Source organism: Lepisosteus platostomus, chromosome 1, assembly GCF_059453375.1.
Source record: "Lepisosteus platostomus isolate fLepPlt1 chromosome 1, fLepPlt1.hap1, whole genome shotgun sequence".
Classification (NCBI taxonomy): Eukaryota; Metazoa; Chordata; class Actinopteri; order Semionotiformes; family Lepisosteidae; genus Lepisosteus; species Lepisosteus platostomus.
In genome coordinates this window covers 3,565,247-3,581,560 of record NC_142611.1, presented here as the reverse complement: position 1 = coordinate 3,581,560, position 16,314 = coordinate 3,565,247, and the positions used below count along the sequence as shown (strand labels likewise).

Genomic DNA, 16,314 nt, shown 5'->3' with positions numbered 1-16,314 from the left:
TTCCAGATAACAACAACAGGAATACAGGAAAAAAAAAACTGTATAATAAAAATATAATTTTATAACTTTAGATGGATGAATTAATAAATGTCAAGAATATGTTCCTGCATGTACCCTCAACTTGGTGGGCAGTGTGAACGATCTGGTTGACTGAAATCCCTGTAACTCAGGTACAGTGTGGAGCGCTCGGATCATCATGTGACTATTTCCCAATATTCCTGAATGGATTGCATTATTACCTGCTCGATTATCAATGCCTTTTTAATATGTTTTGCCGTTTTATTGTCTTGATACAGTTGGCAATCATTTGTTTTTTTTGCGTAGCCCCCTGTGTGCAGCCTGTAATTCTGAGAACAGCCGAAGCAAAATATCCAACCCCAGCTTTTTTCATAGAAAAACGGCCGAGGAGCAAGAACAGGCGGCTGTCGTCGGTACGGCTTTGAGCTCGGAGATCGCTGGCAAAGCCAAGGGTGTAAGTCTGTAAACGCGCCCCTAGTCCCGTCCTGTCGGTCAGGAAGTCGGGAGACCATTCAGCCGATAACACCCCCCACCCCCGTCTCATACCTTATCACTGAACAGTAGAGTCCAGTCTGCCTTCTGAATAATAATAATAATAATAATAATAATAATAATAATAATAATAATAATAATAATAATTGCTTACACTTATATAGCGCTTTTCTGGACACTCCACTCAAAGCGCTTTACAGGTAATGGGGACTCCCCTCCACCACCACCAGTGTGCAGCTTCCACCTGACGCCTTTATTAGTATCTGAGCCCAACTTTATTGTTTATGAGCAATGGCAACGAGCTGCATTTTAATTTAATTTTTAATTTAACGGGGGGGGTGGAGTGGGACTATCTTAAAAAATAACTGGGATCCAAAAAGTAAAAAAAAAAAAGTCTAGCGGAGCAGTCATTCCCCCCGCAACGGTTTCGTTGGATTGCTCAAAACATATATTTAAAAAAACAAAACCAAACAAGTGTCACCGCAGAGGACGAGGGTAGGGACAGCCGTCGTCTCCCTCTCACCTGTTGCCAGCTGTGAGCTCGCGATGTTTGCAGCCTGCCTGTAGGTGGAGTTTGCTCGGGCGGCCGGTCTGCGCGTCTCGCTCGCTGGGTGAACCTGCGCCAGCGCAACAGCTCGGCGTCCGCTTGTGCGGCGGTGGACCCTTCAGCCCAGGCGGTGGACGAGGAGGCGTGGGCAGGTAATTGACCCCCCCCCCTCCCACACACCCACCCACCCGCGAAAGTATGCCATTCGGCTCGGAGCACTTGCAGCTCGGCGCTGCGCATGTTGTCATCCACGCCGGAGCGCTGAGTCGGGGAGGAGGTGAAGTCCGCAGTCAGACCTTCACATGGTTTGATGAAGTCATCGCCGGCTAAAATCATTTTCCCCCAGATGCCAAACGACATGCTTTTAAGCACAAAGCGCTCGGCGAACAGATGCCCGAGAAGTAGGTCACTGCTACGCAGTTCGTGCTGCACGGCGAGAAGGTGAGCAAAGAGAAGTGTCTGCCGGTAGCCCGGGGATTTAAAGGATACTCTGTAGTTGGCCGAAGATTATCACACTTTATTGGATGATTTTGCGGGGATTGGTTAAAGATTTTGGTCAGTTTATGGTGGGGGAAAAAAAACAATGAAGGGATTCGTGTGGACCAAAATGGACATGACCTAACCCACATGGCATAATGTATTGCTTTCAGTGTTTATAAAGTCGCCCTATCTGAACTCCTTCTTGGCGTCATGCGTTCGTTTTGGAAATTTAACAAAGGACGGAATAAAACGTTGCACGAGAAGTCTCCCGCAACAGACGGGGAAGTGGATTGATTTTTAATTTCACGGAGGGCCCCCATGTCCGTGAGGCGCCAGAACATGGAGAGGTTCCTGCAGATCGCTCCCCACTCCTTGGCCATCGTGCTGTCCCGGGCCGGCGCCGAGGACGCGCCCGCGGTGACGGACAGACTCCAGCACCACCACACGGGCTACGAGATCTTCGCGGACTTCAAAGCCGAGAACATGCAGCATTTCTGGAACAAGAAAGTCACCGACGCGATCTCGGAGACTTTTTTCCTGGGCTGGATTGACGAACACGTCCTGCTGATCCAGGGCCGAGAGGACCACCTGGAGGTGCTGAGGGAAGGCTGGATGAGGAGGTCTCTGAAACCGCCCCGGGGCTTTGAGATCAAGTACCTTGGTTAGTGCGCAAGGTTTTCATCCGGCACCCACAAAAAAAAAAAAACCGCATGAACAAGCTGGCATCTCAAAAGCGATTGCTCTGTATTCGGGAACAACGACACGTATCGCGGTTTTCCAATGTTTGTGTAACAGAAGTGTTAGAGCCCCGTTTCCCCAAATGTTCAAAACAAGATGAATTGCATGCTTTTTTTTAGAGGAAGAAAAAAAATAGACTAACTCTACTCATTTGATCATTAAGATTTCCCTCTGGGCGCTGCTTGTATCATTGAACTAACATTGTCGCAGGTACTGGTTGAGAAATTAATGTAAACAAACTGTAATTCGGACAGCTCAACAGCAGTAATAGGTGATGTTAAATCGACGTTGAGATTATTTGCTTTTCGTTGTTTGTGGTGTAACCACGGGGTTTGGCCGCCTGTAGTGCCCTGCTGTTGCCGTGTGTCCGTTACCAGTTTCTGTAGGCGCACCACGCTAGCGAGCGAAGGTGTGTGTTTAACCACACGCAGAGATCCCTCGCAAACATGTACAGTAACTATTTGGAAAACACTAGTAACGTGCAAGTGCTTGGGTTTCGCTCTGTACTGTGTGTTTTGTGTAATGTTTATGATACAAAATGAAGTATGTTGCACTTTTTTACAAAACAGTTGATGAAATGAATAGCTGTAGGGATAAATCCACGTGTTGTTGTTTTTTTTGCATTTTGCTTTTAGATTTACTGAAGTCCACTGCGGTTTTTAAAGTGTGGATAAGGAAGATAAATTAACTGCTTGAACAGGGCAACGTTAAGTTTTGGTTCATCTCTGGCCCAAGATGTCTTGTAAAAAAAAAAAACACAATTAAAAACGCTTACCCGCTTGAACTATCCGAAATGAGCAAAAGCCAAAGTCAAAATGTTTCACTAAACACAGCAACACAACAACTAAACAATATAGTGCACTGACCAAAGCAAACCAATGTGTTGATTGGGCCTATTTGTGTTTATCACCTGTCGGTAACCAAGGTCCGTTTTTAGACACTCCTTCGGTTCCAGCAAGTGATCGCGAATTAACAAATGAAGTAACTTTTTTTTTAAACCTTGCCTGTGCTTCTTCATAAGGGCTTCACAAGTGCCTGCTGTTACAGTATGTGCATATGTGCATGCAGGTAGGCGGTTCAATGTTGCCTGTTCGGCGCAGTTCCTAATTTTAGAGCTAGAGATCTTACATTTGAATACAGAGAAGTAGTTGAATTGGTGGGAGTATTTCTCGTGGTGGCGGTTATGAATAATGTACGTGTTTAACATTTTTATTTCATTCCTATGTGTAGCGCTCTGCATTACAAAGGTTCTTAAAGCATTTCATATACTGTACATACGACATTTTGCTTCCTTACCATTGGGTAGTGAACAGAGAAACTCCTTCAGCAGATAAATTAAGGCGGAACTTTAGAAAAGCCAGATTGTGCAGTCCCAGAGATGAAATTAACCAGAACACCAGGGTCAACACCCTTGCTCTTAGGAACTGGTATTGACCAGGCCAGATTTTACTTGTCATATGAGATCAGGCTACACAATAGCTGTGCTTCTGCCAAGGTAAATTAGAGCAAATGTTGTTGAGCCGTGGAGCACTGCAGGTCTTCCTGTTTTCCTGCACGATCCAAGTGTTTAAATGAAGCCCTTTGCGAGACGCCCAGTTTGAGGATGTGAAGGCTTGGCTAAGAGGCAGGTTAACTTGCATGGAAAGACAAGTTCACTGCCAGGGCCTACAGTGTTGAGCAGTTATGAGAAACATTTTCTGATCATCAGGGAGTGAGAAGTCTTGAGTGATGTTTTTTTTATCGAATCTGCTGGTGGGGACTTCATCAAAATTAGACCAGTGGAGTTGGAAGTATACTGCAGCAACAAGGTCACTAGTGCTGTACTTCACCCATGTCAGGAAAAAGCATTCCAGTTAAACCTATCTTTCCACTCCTTAAACTCAGCCAAACATTCACACCTGAGAGTGTTTTACTGTGTTTAGGTTCTTTCAAAAGTTTGAAACAATCTGTTAAGCTTTAAATTCAGCTTTTTAGAGCTGGCTGTGAAGCCTGGAGACCTTCCCAGTAGTTTTCTTTTCCTGATAACGGAATCTCTTCATTTTGCGAATGAGATCAGTTCTGCGCCTGCGTTCATCTTATCCCAAGTTGTGGTAGCCTTGTTTCTTGTATAAAATCGCATTCCAGCACAGTCAAGTATTCATTTCAAGCTACAGATCTCGTTTCCCCCATTTTAAAAACTTAGTCTTAGGCCTATTTCTTATTTTTGAGTTGAGGTGATTTAACTATTTCTAATGTTGTATTTCTGTGACCTGTTGTAAACACAGTGTTAACATGCCAAATTCTGTTATTTCTAAATTTCAATTCCTTTCGAAAAAATGTTTTACAGGTTTTAAAGGTTCTTCAGAGTTGAAAGAGAAGGAGTACAAAAGGAGTCTTGTTATTGAGTTCACCTGCAAATTGGAGTTTTGGACAGCTAGCTTGTGTACCACTAAGTAGGGTCATTCTGTTTACTTCTTTCGTTCGTTTAGTGAACGCGACTGGAGACAATGTGACCCGTTGCTAAGCAGGCCATCACAGAGCACGTTTCACAAGCAAACCAAGAGCCGAGACACGTCTTCTTTCAAGTACCCATCCTTGCTTAAAGCACCCAGTTCGCTTTCAGCTTTTAGGTTCTGGGGTGTGATTTCTCTTTAGTTTTTGTTCGAAACGGTTCAGTGTCAGTTAGCTGGAAGGAGACGTTTTCGCCTGCGTTGCACGCGTGGTCTCGAACGGGGCGCGACTCTGCGGCCGTCGCCGGTGCGTTTCGTGACTCTGATCGTGTCCTTCCAGTAGTGCTACTGCTCTTCCCTATTCCTCAGGTGTTTGGCAACCGTTCCCGTGCTACAAGTTCCACTGATTGAGTATTCCTGCTGGACCCTTCTGTGACGCAATTAAATGAGCAACCACAACAGATAAGATCTCCAGGTCACTAAATTGTGCTTGTTATTTACACATTAGTGGAAGAATCAGTGTGGTAAAAGAAGAGCTCCGTCTTACCTCACTGGTAGAGTTAGCTAATGGCAGTAAAGTAAAAGCTGCAGGCAGAGCAGGTTCTCGCAGTGCAGGCCAGAGCAGGCTGTCGAAAGTGCACGTGTTTCAGACAAATTACTCAATCTCCAGTTGTTACATTCTTATTTTGCTTCTATTTTTCTCACCCCTATTTCCACAACGATGGTCTGTTTCATACAGATATTTTTGTCATGCTGTTTGGAAGAAAAACTTTATTAAATGCTGGTGTTCAAATACTCAGGATTTAAACACTACAAACCACATTGCGTGGCTGGGAACGTCATTCTCGTCACACTTCTTAGCTGAAAATGTTTTCGTTCAGTTCTGTGGGGTGTTGCTATGAAAAACAGGACTCCACAGCAATGCTTTCTACCAAGGCAGAGTACAAGGTAATTAGCAGCCAGGCTAGCGAATACATACTGTAAGCAAGGTCTTCAATATGTACAGTTTGCGTATCTGTTTAGAAAATACACTGTTCTTGTTGTAATAGACTCTTAGCTGTGAGGTTCTCTTTGCTAACAGCATGATGGGGATTTCTGGTCCAGTGCAAATTCCTTTTTTCTTCAGTATCCCTTGGAGATGGAAATGAGCCCCGTCTGCCTCACCTTCTGAAAAACAATTCCATGGCTCATTTGCTGCTGTGGTCTTGAGGAACAACCTGCGTGTTTGACTGCCATGTGGAAATCACAATAGCACTGTCCCCTGCTGCCTGTGCTTTCAGAGTGGTCATTTGTGATGTCTCTGTCGGTCGTACTTGCTGAAATGTGCAGGCATTACATTCCTGAGTAATTACAGCCAAAAGGGGGAAAACCAACATGTGGGAAGGAGAGTCGCTGGAGTGTATAACTGGATATTTTAGTTACGCTGTCTAATGAACGTGAGCAGGAAACGGCCCTTTAGGACTGAAAAGGGTGTCATGAATGACAGTCAGTCAAGAAGCAGCACCTTGGTTGAAAATAAAAGTTCCGGCAATATTGCCTAAAGATGCTACAGAGTTCATGCACAGCCCAGCTCTTGAGGTCTTTGTGTAAGCGCCGGGTTATGTAAACGGACGTGCTCGGGGTCAACCTGAAGATAAACATTAATTTTGCACTTCTACATCAAAGACTTCTGTCTGCCCAATCATCGGGCTGTTCTGTCTGATCAGGTTGTCTTCCTGCTCGCTCTGTAAGAATTGTGCTTCAGTGAGATCGAGATATTTTCTTGATACCGATATCAAGCAGGCTGCTGGTATTGATAAATGAGCTTATACAGTACATGTTGCAATGAGCTCGGAGTCTGGAACTGTGAGAGTTTTCACTGCCTCTTCCTTTGGCTGTAGTTTTAGTTTAAATTTTATTTTATTAATTGTGCTTTTATCCAGGTTGGTAAATAAAGAGTTGCTTAACCAAACAGGTACTACATTAGGCAGAAATTTAGAGCTGTTTTGTGTCCCATAACACCTGATTAACCAGCTTTCTTTTATATAGTAGTGATGCTACAATATCTAGAAAATCAATACGGGCTCTAAAATGTAGGCCTAATTTGATCTCCGCTGTGTCATGGGTAACTTTTACTTTGTTGGAGATAAAGCAATAAGTTATAAATGCATGAGTCCTTGAGGGACAGGCACAGTGGCTGTCAGTGCCTGGGGTGCTGTCTGTGTGGAGTTTGTATGTTCTCCCCAGGTTTGTGTGGGTTTGTACCTGGGGCTCCAGTTGGCTCCTGCAGACCACAGACATACCTGTATGTTAACGGTCTCCAGGGGGAAACTGGGCACGGTGTGAGTGTCTGTGTGTGGCCCTGAAATTGACTGGGGCGCCCGTCTTTGCACCTGTTACTTTCTGGGTTTAGGCTCTGGCTCCCCTGCGACCCTGTGTTGGACGAAGCGGTTTTGTTGAAGTGTCTTGCATGATTTTGAAGGTATTTTTTTCAGGTGTGCATATTTGCACTTCCACATGTATTGTTAGCGCTTCTAAAAACATTAGTGAGGCTCAGTGCTTGCTGAAAATTGCACAAGGAAAATCACATTCATTTTATTTATTTATTCATTTCTTTACCTCCTTTGAAGTAGTCCTATGTACACAGCAGAATGTTCTGTGCGTTGGTAGGCCAGAAACTGGCACCCTGCTTGAAAAGCTTGTTTCTGATGTTGGCTTTAAAATGTTGACACAAGCGATCCTTACACCTTCATATGCTCTTATCTAACTTTTGAGAGAGAAAACATTGATATGTTTAAAGAAAGTAAATGTTAATATAAATGTAAGTTTGTAAATGTGATGCCAAGCAGTGGTTCTTTAATATGTGTATACTGTATTGTTGTTTGTGCAGCAGTTAGTCCTTTTCTTTTAGAACCAGGGGAATGACTGAATTCTTCTGAACTTTTGTTTCCTGTTTCTCAGTCCTTCCTATATGCTAACTGGAAATGACTGGGACTGGGCTAGGATTTGTGTTATATAATTAAACTAGAAGCAACATCAAGAAAGGTTTTATACACCCCTTATACTGTACATATAGCTTGCAACTGGGTGTGGGGTTACTTTTTCAAGTAACTCTTCAACGCTGTGATGTTTGTCATCACAAGCTGCGAAGTGCACTGAGTCAGGCATGCCATTAGCTGTTTCACAAAAGTGCAAATGCGATGTTTCAGTGTGCAGTGCACTGGTGACCTCCTTTCCAGTGTCTGAGTTTACATCAGGATCTGAGGCTTTCTGTCTGTTTTTCCCAGAGACCTCGCCTTATTGTTTGACTCTCTTATCCAAAGCGACTGTACTTTTGCAGCCTTTTGCTCTGATGTGTATTTCAATGAGCTCACCTGCGTGAAAGGCTGCAGCAGCAGTGTGTCGTCTGGGATTTGAAGTTCGGCGCCCCACTCTCCCCTCCACACTGCTTCCCCTGAGAATCGGCCACACAAGTTCCCTGTACCCACATTCTTCCTGAGCGCCCCTGCTCGTCACAGGACATGTTTGTACCTTTTAGAGCAGAAAGGGTTATCTTCAAACATGATTTGTTTCAGTGTTTTGTCCTATAAAACCTCTGGGGACTTTTCTAAAAATAGTCATGTCTCATTAAAGTGTATTTATTATCTTTACTTTTCAAAAGGGTTTTCTCTTGCAAGCCTTGTGCTCGTTTGGAAGACGGCTTTCCTCTGGAAGCACAGCGGCAGGTACAGTATTAAAGTGAAGGCACTGCCACTCGCCGGCAAATACGTCCACTTGACGTTTGTGCCCACAGGGCCTGAGCCCAACTGTGCCACTGCTGTCTAAGCAAGGGTGAGGCGAGGTTTAAACCTTGTATTTTGGTTGAGGTTAAATGGCTCTGCTCAAGCGCTGTCCATTGTGTGTAGCATGCCAAGTGTAACCACATGGAGGCCGCCTCCTCAGAAGCAGGGAGGTGAATCAGAAACTGCTTCAGTATTCTTAGCATGCCTGTTCCTGTTGTGTATTCTCTTAAATGGTCTGGACATTTGTGTAGAAATACTTTTTTCATGGGCTCTTTAATGAATTTACGACTGCTTATAAATTGCCTCTTGTCTCCCAATCAGAATAACTTGTCCTGATTCCCTAGGGAGGAGAAAGCAGGTTTTTTTTCATTCCTTTGGCGCGAATGTGTTTTGGCTTTTGTGGCACTAAAACCTCCCAAGAAGAGTAAACCACACTCAAATATACCTTTTTTTGACCTCTTTCTTTGCTATGGTAACCTAGAGGTCTTGGCAACAGATTCTGCTGTTAATTTGGACTGGGATGTCCCAGGAATAAACATTTTTTTCCCCCCTTTTTGTTTTACAGAAAGCTCTACGGCATTTCTTACAGCTGTACGGTTTTTTAACTTCAAAAAGCACGTTGCCAAGCATTGGCCTTAATCAAAAACGATAAAGGTTACTTTTGCTTTGGTGTTCCAAATAAGCAAATGTAAGCATGTTGGCTCCTTTGTGAAAAAGCTGTATGCAGCAACAGTGAATGGAGTGGTCAGTGACCAGGTTTTCCCCACGCGTGCTGTTTTTACATTTAGACAGCCATGATGGGGCAATACCATGGAACAGCTCCCTGAACAGAAACCGGGTTATTAACCGGGTTATTAATAACAATGTTGAATTGTTTTTTTACTGTAGGTTACACTCTGTCGTGCTCCCAGTTCTGAGACATCTGACTACATGGTTTTCCGTGCGAGGTCCTGGTGTTGTGATGCAGAGCTGTGTGTGTGTGCGCCGGTAATTGACAGTCCCCTCAGCACCCTGCTATCATCATGACATTCTGTACCGGGGTTTGTTTTTGTGTTCTCCCGAGCGATACTCGTGGTTACAACCATTGCATAGGCTTGTACCACAGTGTCAAATTAGAATGTAAAGTGTCCGTGCGCGGTGAAAATTCAGATGCCGTCCCTGAATGCGTTCAGCGTTTCTTCCTCTCGATGTTCGGTTTACGGTCCACAAGCCTGCAGATAAATTCCGCGAGGCACTCTGGAGCGTGTCGGGCAAAATGAAATACATTTATTCAACTACTCCCTGTAATTCCTCTGCAGCACGTGGGTCAGCGAAGAATTCTTGATCTTTTGTTTTCCCCACAAGTCTGAATCTCATGGTTTCAAATCAGGAGCTGATGGAAGCCAAGCTGGTCTTTCCCCATGGATGTTGCCAGCTGATGATCACTTGTCGCTGTTGGTGCTTATGTTGGCACAGAATCAAGAAGTAACGCACAACAGTTATTGAAATTCAAGACTCCACAATAAACACAGTGTGGAGGCTCAGAAGTGCAGAAAGTAGGATCAAGGAATGTTTCTGTGTTCACAATAATGCTAGTTGACCTTTCTATGTGGACCTTCAAGTTATCTCTGAGCTGTCATGGAGTCGCAAAGGAAGCTAACCCAAGTGACACAAAACTTTTACCCATTCCTGTTCGTTGTTTTGCTCTTATTTCACATTTCCACCTAAGCTGTGCACAAAATTAAAAAAAGGTGTTCGTAATTGAAATTTGGAGGAGCCAGACAAGGCAGAAGCACTAATAGCAAAAATGCATCTCGCATAGACATTTAATTATGAGGAATGCAAGCTCCCTTTGTGATTAAGCAGCGCGTCAAGTATGCTGGCATGCCTAAACTGCTATTAGTTTTAATGCCTTTGTGTTTTTAAACAACAGCTGTAATTTGCAAAGAGCTTTGGATCTGCACTTAATTTCAGTGTGCGTTACATTTGGCGAGGGCTCAAGTTGTAGGAGGAGGTATGGTTTGGTATTTTGGGGCATGGCTTGCTGTATATATGAATTGAATGCCCGTGAAAATTTTGGGATTCCTTCATGGCTGAACTAACCAAGGCTGAGAAGTTTTTGATTTGAAGACGCTTGTATAACAAAGTGTGCTGCATTCAAGGCATTCGAGTCTTTCACTCTGCCCACCTTTGCTTCTCTAAACCTTTGCATGACTCAGTTTGTGCACTACTGATGATGAGCTGATGTCTGCCGATAGTCTAGCCTGGTACAATGAGTGTGTGCCCTTAGAACTCTTACGTGTTTCACAAGACCTTTAAGCATGTGAGTAATTTATACCAAGAACAGTTGTGCCCAGTAATATATGCATCACTGACAGGTGTCTTGTAGGGGCATGCTTATTATATTTGTCAAAGGGCAAACTCCATAAATCAGACATGGAAAATAAAATGAAATCACCCTGAATGCCATTGAAGTGCCTTCAACATATTTAGCAACAGAATATTAGCAACTTGCAATGTAGGATGAAAGATTTCACGAACACCTTGCCAGCGATTCTGAAGAGCAGCATGAGCTTGTTCATCCAGTTCATCAGAACTCCACTTGGGTTGGCTCTTATCTCAGCTGGTGCTGCAACACGGCTTGTGTGTCCTGCTGTGTCCACTGTGTCCTACTGTCACACTGGGCTACATTCTGCTGGCATCTTGCATAACAATGGCAGCTCATAATTCAGAAGATGTCATTTAGATCTAGGTCATGCATTCTGATCATTTTTAGGTTCAGACTTCCCCCCACGGCCCTCTCCTGGATAAAGAGGTTTAGAAAGTGGACAGATAATTACATTTCTGTTTCTTTCCTTTTAGTTAAATTTGCGCTTTCCACCCCACAGAACAGCAGCCTGGTGATGTGAAAATCATAAGAGATCCTGCTGATTGTGTGAAGGCCTGCTGAGTCAGCCCCCCCCCCCCCCCATCAGAGAGCACTGAAGGGTGCATCAGCACCTGCATGCAAGCAAGCCTAATCAGTGGAATGTGACCTCTGTGGCCCCGGATTGACACAAGTTTACTGTTGACGGATGGATATTGTTTAAGGTTCTTAAGGCAGGGCTGATCCCTGAAACAGAAAAACATTCGAATTTCAGGCTCACAATTTCTGGCACACAATCATGGTGGCGAGGGGTAGGCTTGAATGAATGAGCTAGCTCAGTAGAAGGAACGTCCTTCATGCGCAGGGAAACGGGAGAGACCTCTGTTCATCTGCTAACGACCCCCCCCCAAAAAAAAAACAACAGAAAACTTGGAGCTCGTAATAACTGCAGTAAAACCCACCGTGGTTTCCATCAATAATTTAAGTGCTCTTATTACTACAATAGAAACAAATGGTCCTGCCAGTACCAGGGGGGCACTTTTCCCATAATGCTTAGGGAGCTTACCCCCTGGGTTAAGGAAACTACACAAAGCGTCAGTGCTGGAGTGATCGCTTATTTCTTTCAAGTCCACCTCGGCTTCCCTGCCAGCAGGAGGCTGGCACTGCCCACACATGTCGCTGAGAAGTGCTGAGCAAAACGGGGAGGTATTCATTAAAGAGCAGCTGCTGGTTTTAAATGGTTTTAAAGATTATTTGAGAATGCCTTTTGACTCGGGGACAAATTAGGGTAGGACAGAGTGCCCTGAAATAACACAAGCAGCTGTGTATCTAGAATATGATGATTTGTTTTTTGTCTGTCTTTAAAAAAAAAACAACAGCTCCTATACTGCATCTCTGTTATTTACAAATACAGTGGAAAGGGCCGGCAGTTCAGAATTACTGCTCTTAATATTCTTTTTTGACTTTTTTTGCTCTCACATTTCTTTATGAATGGTTTTAGTTTGGGCAGGTGTTGCATTTGAGCTTACCAGTCAAGTGTTTCACAGAAGAGCCATTGACTAACTAGCCTGTTGTAAACCTGCCAGTTTGTTTGCTAATCACCTCCCACCTTTACGGTGGGATCAAACTCGCATTCCAGCAGAGAAAGGGTTGTTTGTTCTGCCACTCGGGTTGTCATGCCACTTTTTTAAAATTCATACACAGGCTTTGGTGGGGGAAGGTCATTATTAAGGCATACCAGAGAAATGGTGACTTTGATTAATGACCAGGACTCTTATACCAGTAAGGTAATGATGAAGCTTGAGCCGATTTAAACCTGTATTGGGGAAGAAAGCTGGCACAGGCACAAAGGCCTTGTAATTCAGAGGCTGGAATGGATTTCCTTGCTTTGGTTGATCGTTTGTAATTAACAGCACGATGTTGAAGTCATCGCATTCTTTGCTTCGGTGTTCTAAAACAGCTGTCGTGCACCAGCGAGGCTCTGTAGATGTGGAGTCATTGCTGCACTCGTTCAGGGATCTGTGTCCTGCTGCTGTTTATCTTTGATAAGTTTAGGGAGGTTGAGATGAGGTGAGGAGTCCGAGGTATGAGGAAAAGCCAGGGAGTACCATTGGCTAACGTAACTGACTCCTCCCCTTCATTTGTGCGGTAAAGGCACCAGATTTTGTTTTCTTTGGGAATCAAATAAACAGTCTGAAAACGTAAAAATTCAGAAGCTGTGGTTTAAACAGTCACTGTTTGCCCTGTGGTATGAATAACATTTTTTTTTTCTTTTAGTTGTTTTTAGTGTTCACACGCAGTATAGCCAAGAAGCGAGATGATAAAACTTACTTTCCTACCTTTCAAGTTTCCAAGTCAATCTTGCATTTTTATATCGTCCCAAGCACTTTAAAATAAATGCTAAGCAAGTGATTTAAACGTTTCCACACAGTGGTGTGTGTGTGTGTGTGTGTGTGTGTGTGTGTGTGTGTGTGTGTGTGTGTGTGTGTGTGTGTGTGTGTGTGTGTGATCTGGTTCGGAGTTCAGGCTGGAGCGGTAGATCAGTCCAGGTTTAAGTGGGAGCTTCGTCGGCCACAGAATATAGTGGCCTGAACAACGTGTGCTTTAGTCCAGCCCAGCACCCTCGTTCTCCGCTCACCAGCGCCCCCTCTGGGTTCCTGTGTGGCCTCCCCCCTGCTCTCCCATCAAGGCATACTCTTGTCCGTGTAGAAAATGGAGGCGGGTTTGGACGAGGTGCGGATCAGGCGACAGCACTCTCATTCATCTTGTAACCCTGTAATGACTCCAAATTTTAAGAAAATTTTATTTTAAGAATTTTAAGAAAAGAGTATGTCCTACACACATCCTGTAATACCATCTAATTCTGAACCCTTACATAAGGTGATCATTTGGACTCCCATAATAACCTTTTAGTTTATACTTATTGTCTTTAGTACTTTTTTAAAAAAAAGCCTTTTATGATTCCCCTACGCTCATAAATTCTAAAGCCTGCAGGGCAAACTTCTTTGCACTTGTGACTTCACACTTGACAACACAGCAAGCTCATAGGCCTCTTTGCAGCTTCAGGGTTTCCTGCGATATAGCAAACTGAAGAACCCTTCAGTTCAGATACCTGGCTGGGTTTCAACCTCTTTCAGTCCTTGTGGGGCTCAGACAGCTGTGCTCAAACCCTTATCTAGTGAATATTTGAGCTAGTGGATTACAGGGAATCACCTCAGGCCTGAAAACAGGCCACCTCCTGAGACGCTCACCTGAAATATTTTATAATTCTCTTAAATAATTCTTTCTGGGAGACGGGTGTGCACTGGTTGTTGATTTGATAACTAGATCACAAATGAATGCAGACCCCAGTTTTTCAATGGTCTTAGTTATTTTTACCTCTTTTTATTCGCGGGAATAAAAATCTTGCGTGTTTGCTTCAATTCAATGAATCATGCACTAGTTTTACTGAGTTAAAAATGGAACAAGGCAAATTCCGAAATGCAATTTTCGTGAGTGCCACAAAGATTTTCTAAGAGATACTCTTGCCATATAAAGATATTCTTTAAATATATTCTGTTATTGTGACTTTTTTCATTTTTAGTTTGTACTGCACAGCCAACTGGTAATCGCCAGAGCAGTGTGCTTTATGTAGCTCTCAGGCTTTTGAATGCAGGTCAAGACCTTGGGAAAGGTTCTGCGAAGGAAGGAAGGAAGGAAGTGGATTGTCTGTTCAGGAAAGTTTTGTCGTCAAGCAAAATCCAGCATAAAGCTTTTCTCTGCAAACAGAGGAAAGGGTGTGGGGTCCGCAGATAATTGGGGGAAACAGACTATGTTCTTGTTAATGGGGGACCACCTACTGTCTCGTTTTGGAGAAAAAAAAGTCATTTCTTTGGACTGGGTCTGCTGCGTTTCGTAGCTCAACTGTTGGAGCTCACAGTGTGTGTGGTGTGTGAATGGAGGCAGTGCAGTAATGAGTCCTCCACTGACAGGCCTGTGGAAGTGTCTACTTGTCTGCTGTTGCAGGTGAGGCACTCCCCACCGGCCACCAGATAACTGGCTTTGTACACAGACAGTAAGTGCAGGGAACACCATTACTCTCAGCTTTTATTCTCTCCAGCCAGGAGGGTCCTGTTGTGACTTTTTTTCGGTGTTGGAAGACGAGCACCTGAGGCTTCATTTCTAAATAAGTGGCTGAAGTCTGGGAGCCGTGCCGTTTCAGAGGTCTTCTTCTTTCGTTTGATCTGGTTTTACCCCCGACAGCACCTTGCATGCTGACACCTCATTTTCATCTGATAGAGACAACGTGGAGAAGAAATTGCAATGGTGCACAGAATAAGATATCGAACTATCGATATCGGGTTGCTGTGTCAGAATGATACGATATAGTAGTAAGGCAGTCGTCCCTTTTAAAAAAAAGTTGTCCGGGTTTGGTGACATTACAGAAGAGACACAGCAGTACTGGGATGAGTCCAGAAAAGAGCAACCAGGTACTTTTGTGGGTTTGAAGGAGTGCCCTGCAGTGAGACTATAAGATATGAATCATTTTAGTGATGTACAGAGAAGATTTATGGGGAACCTACCTCAAGTATCCCGAACCTCAAGAGTACTGACAAACCCAATCGTGTTACTCTTCAGAATCAACAGAGACAGGAAACGGGGGATATGAGTGGAAACTACAGGGACGTACATTAAAAACCAAGAACAGGATGTGATTTTAACACAAAGTCTTGTGGGAGTGTGGGACAAGATACCTAGCCTTGTAGTTGAAGACCGGCTTCTTTGAAGCAATGACTGGATTGGTAGCTGCAAGCAGCTAATGATCTGGTTTCATTTGCATCGTATCTTATGGTCATGTGATTGAGACACGAGAAAGGTTGCAATTTTATACAGTTGTACAGTATATGATACATTTATCCCATCTAAGCTGTTTGGTGTTTGGTGGTGAGGAGCTTGATGTAAGGATCTCATCTACCCAGGAAGAAACCGTGGTGTCAAGACCAAGGCTGTGTGGTTTGTTCTGTACTCCCACAATCCAATGGTGGATAACTGATTTTTCCCTATTCGAATCGGAGTAGATTCACAGAAAGACAAAACTGACAACGTTATAAATGCCACATCCAGTATTTAATAGTGTCCTGCTTTGCCTGATGTCAGAAACACTGTAAATGAGCAATCTCTTGTTATTGAATCTAGGAATTGTCAGCTGGCCAGGTGAGAAATGCAACCCAAAACTATTGTTTTGCAGAAGTTAGTTCATCTAAATAGGTCATAGAACAAAACTTCGTGGCTATGTAACGTCCTTGTTCGGTGTCCTGTCTAATTCAGTGTTGTTTTCAACATTCTGCTGCTGACATACAAATCCTTGAGCTGCAGTTTCCTCACTCACGTCTCCCACCACACAGCTCATGGCCTATGAACTTTAATTGCTCTGTGTCCCCAAATCAAGGCCCTGTAAAAGAGAGCAAGACTTGCTCTCAAATCTTTTTAAACTTAACTTAAAGTCTTTCCTATTGCTATTGTTTA

At 43.8% G+C, this 16,314-nt stretch overlaps 1 protein-coding gene across 3 annotated transcripts in view; it reads left to right on the top strand.

The window, feature by feature from the left end:
- Window positions 1–1,087: 1,087 nt before the first annotated feature.
- stox2a (storkhead box 2a) overlaps window positions 1,088–16,314 on the top strand; it is a 97,809-nt gene continuing 82,582 nt past the window's right edge. Inside the window, exon 1 of one of the 3 annotated variants that reach the window (XM_088639576.1) lies at window positions 1,088–2,198. In XM_088639576.1, the coding sequence (XP_088495702.1) occupies window positions 1,856–2,198 (343 nt within the window). In that variant the 5' untranslated portion in view covers window positions 1,088–1,855. The remainder of the gene's footprint in view (window positions 2,199–16,314) is intronic. The other 2 variants (XM_088639600.1, XM_088639583.1) reach the window with 2 other exon arrangements.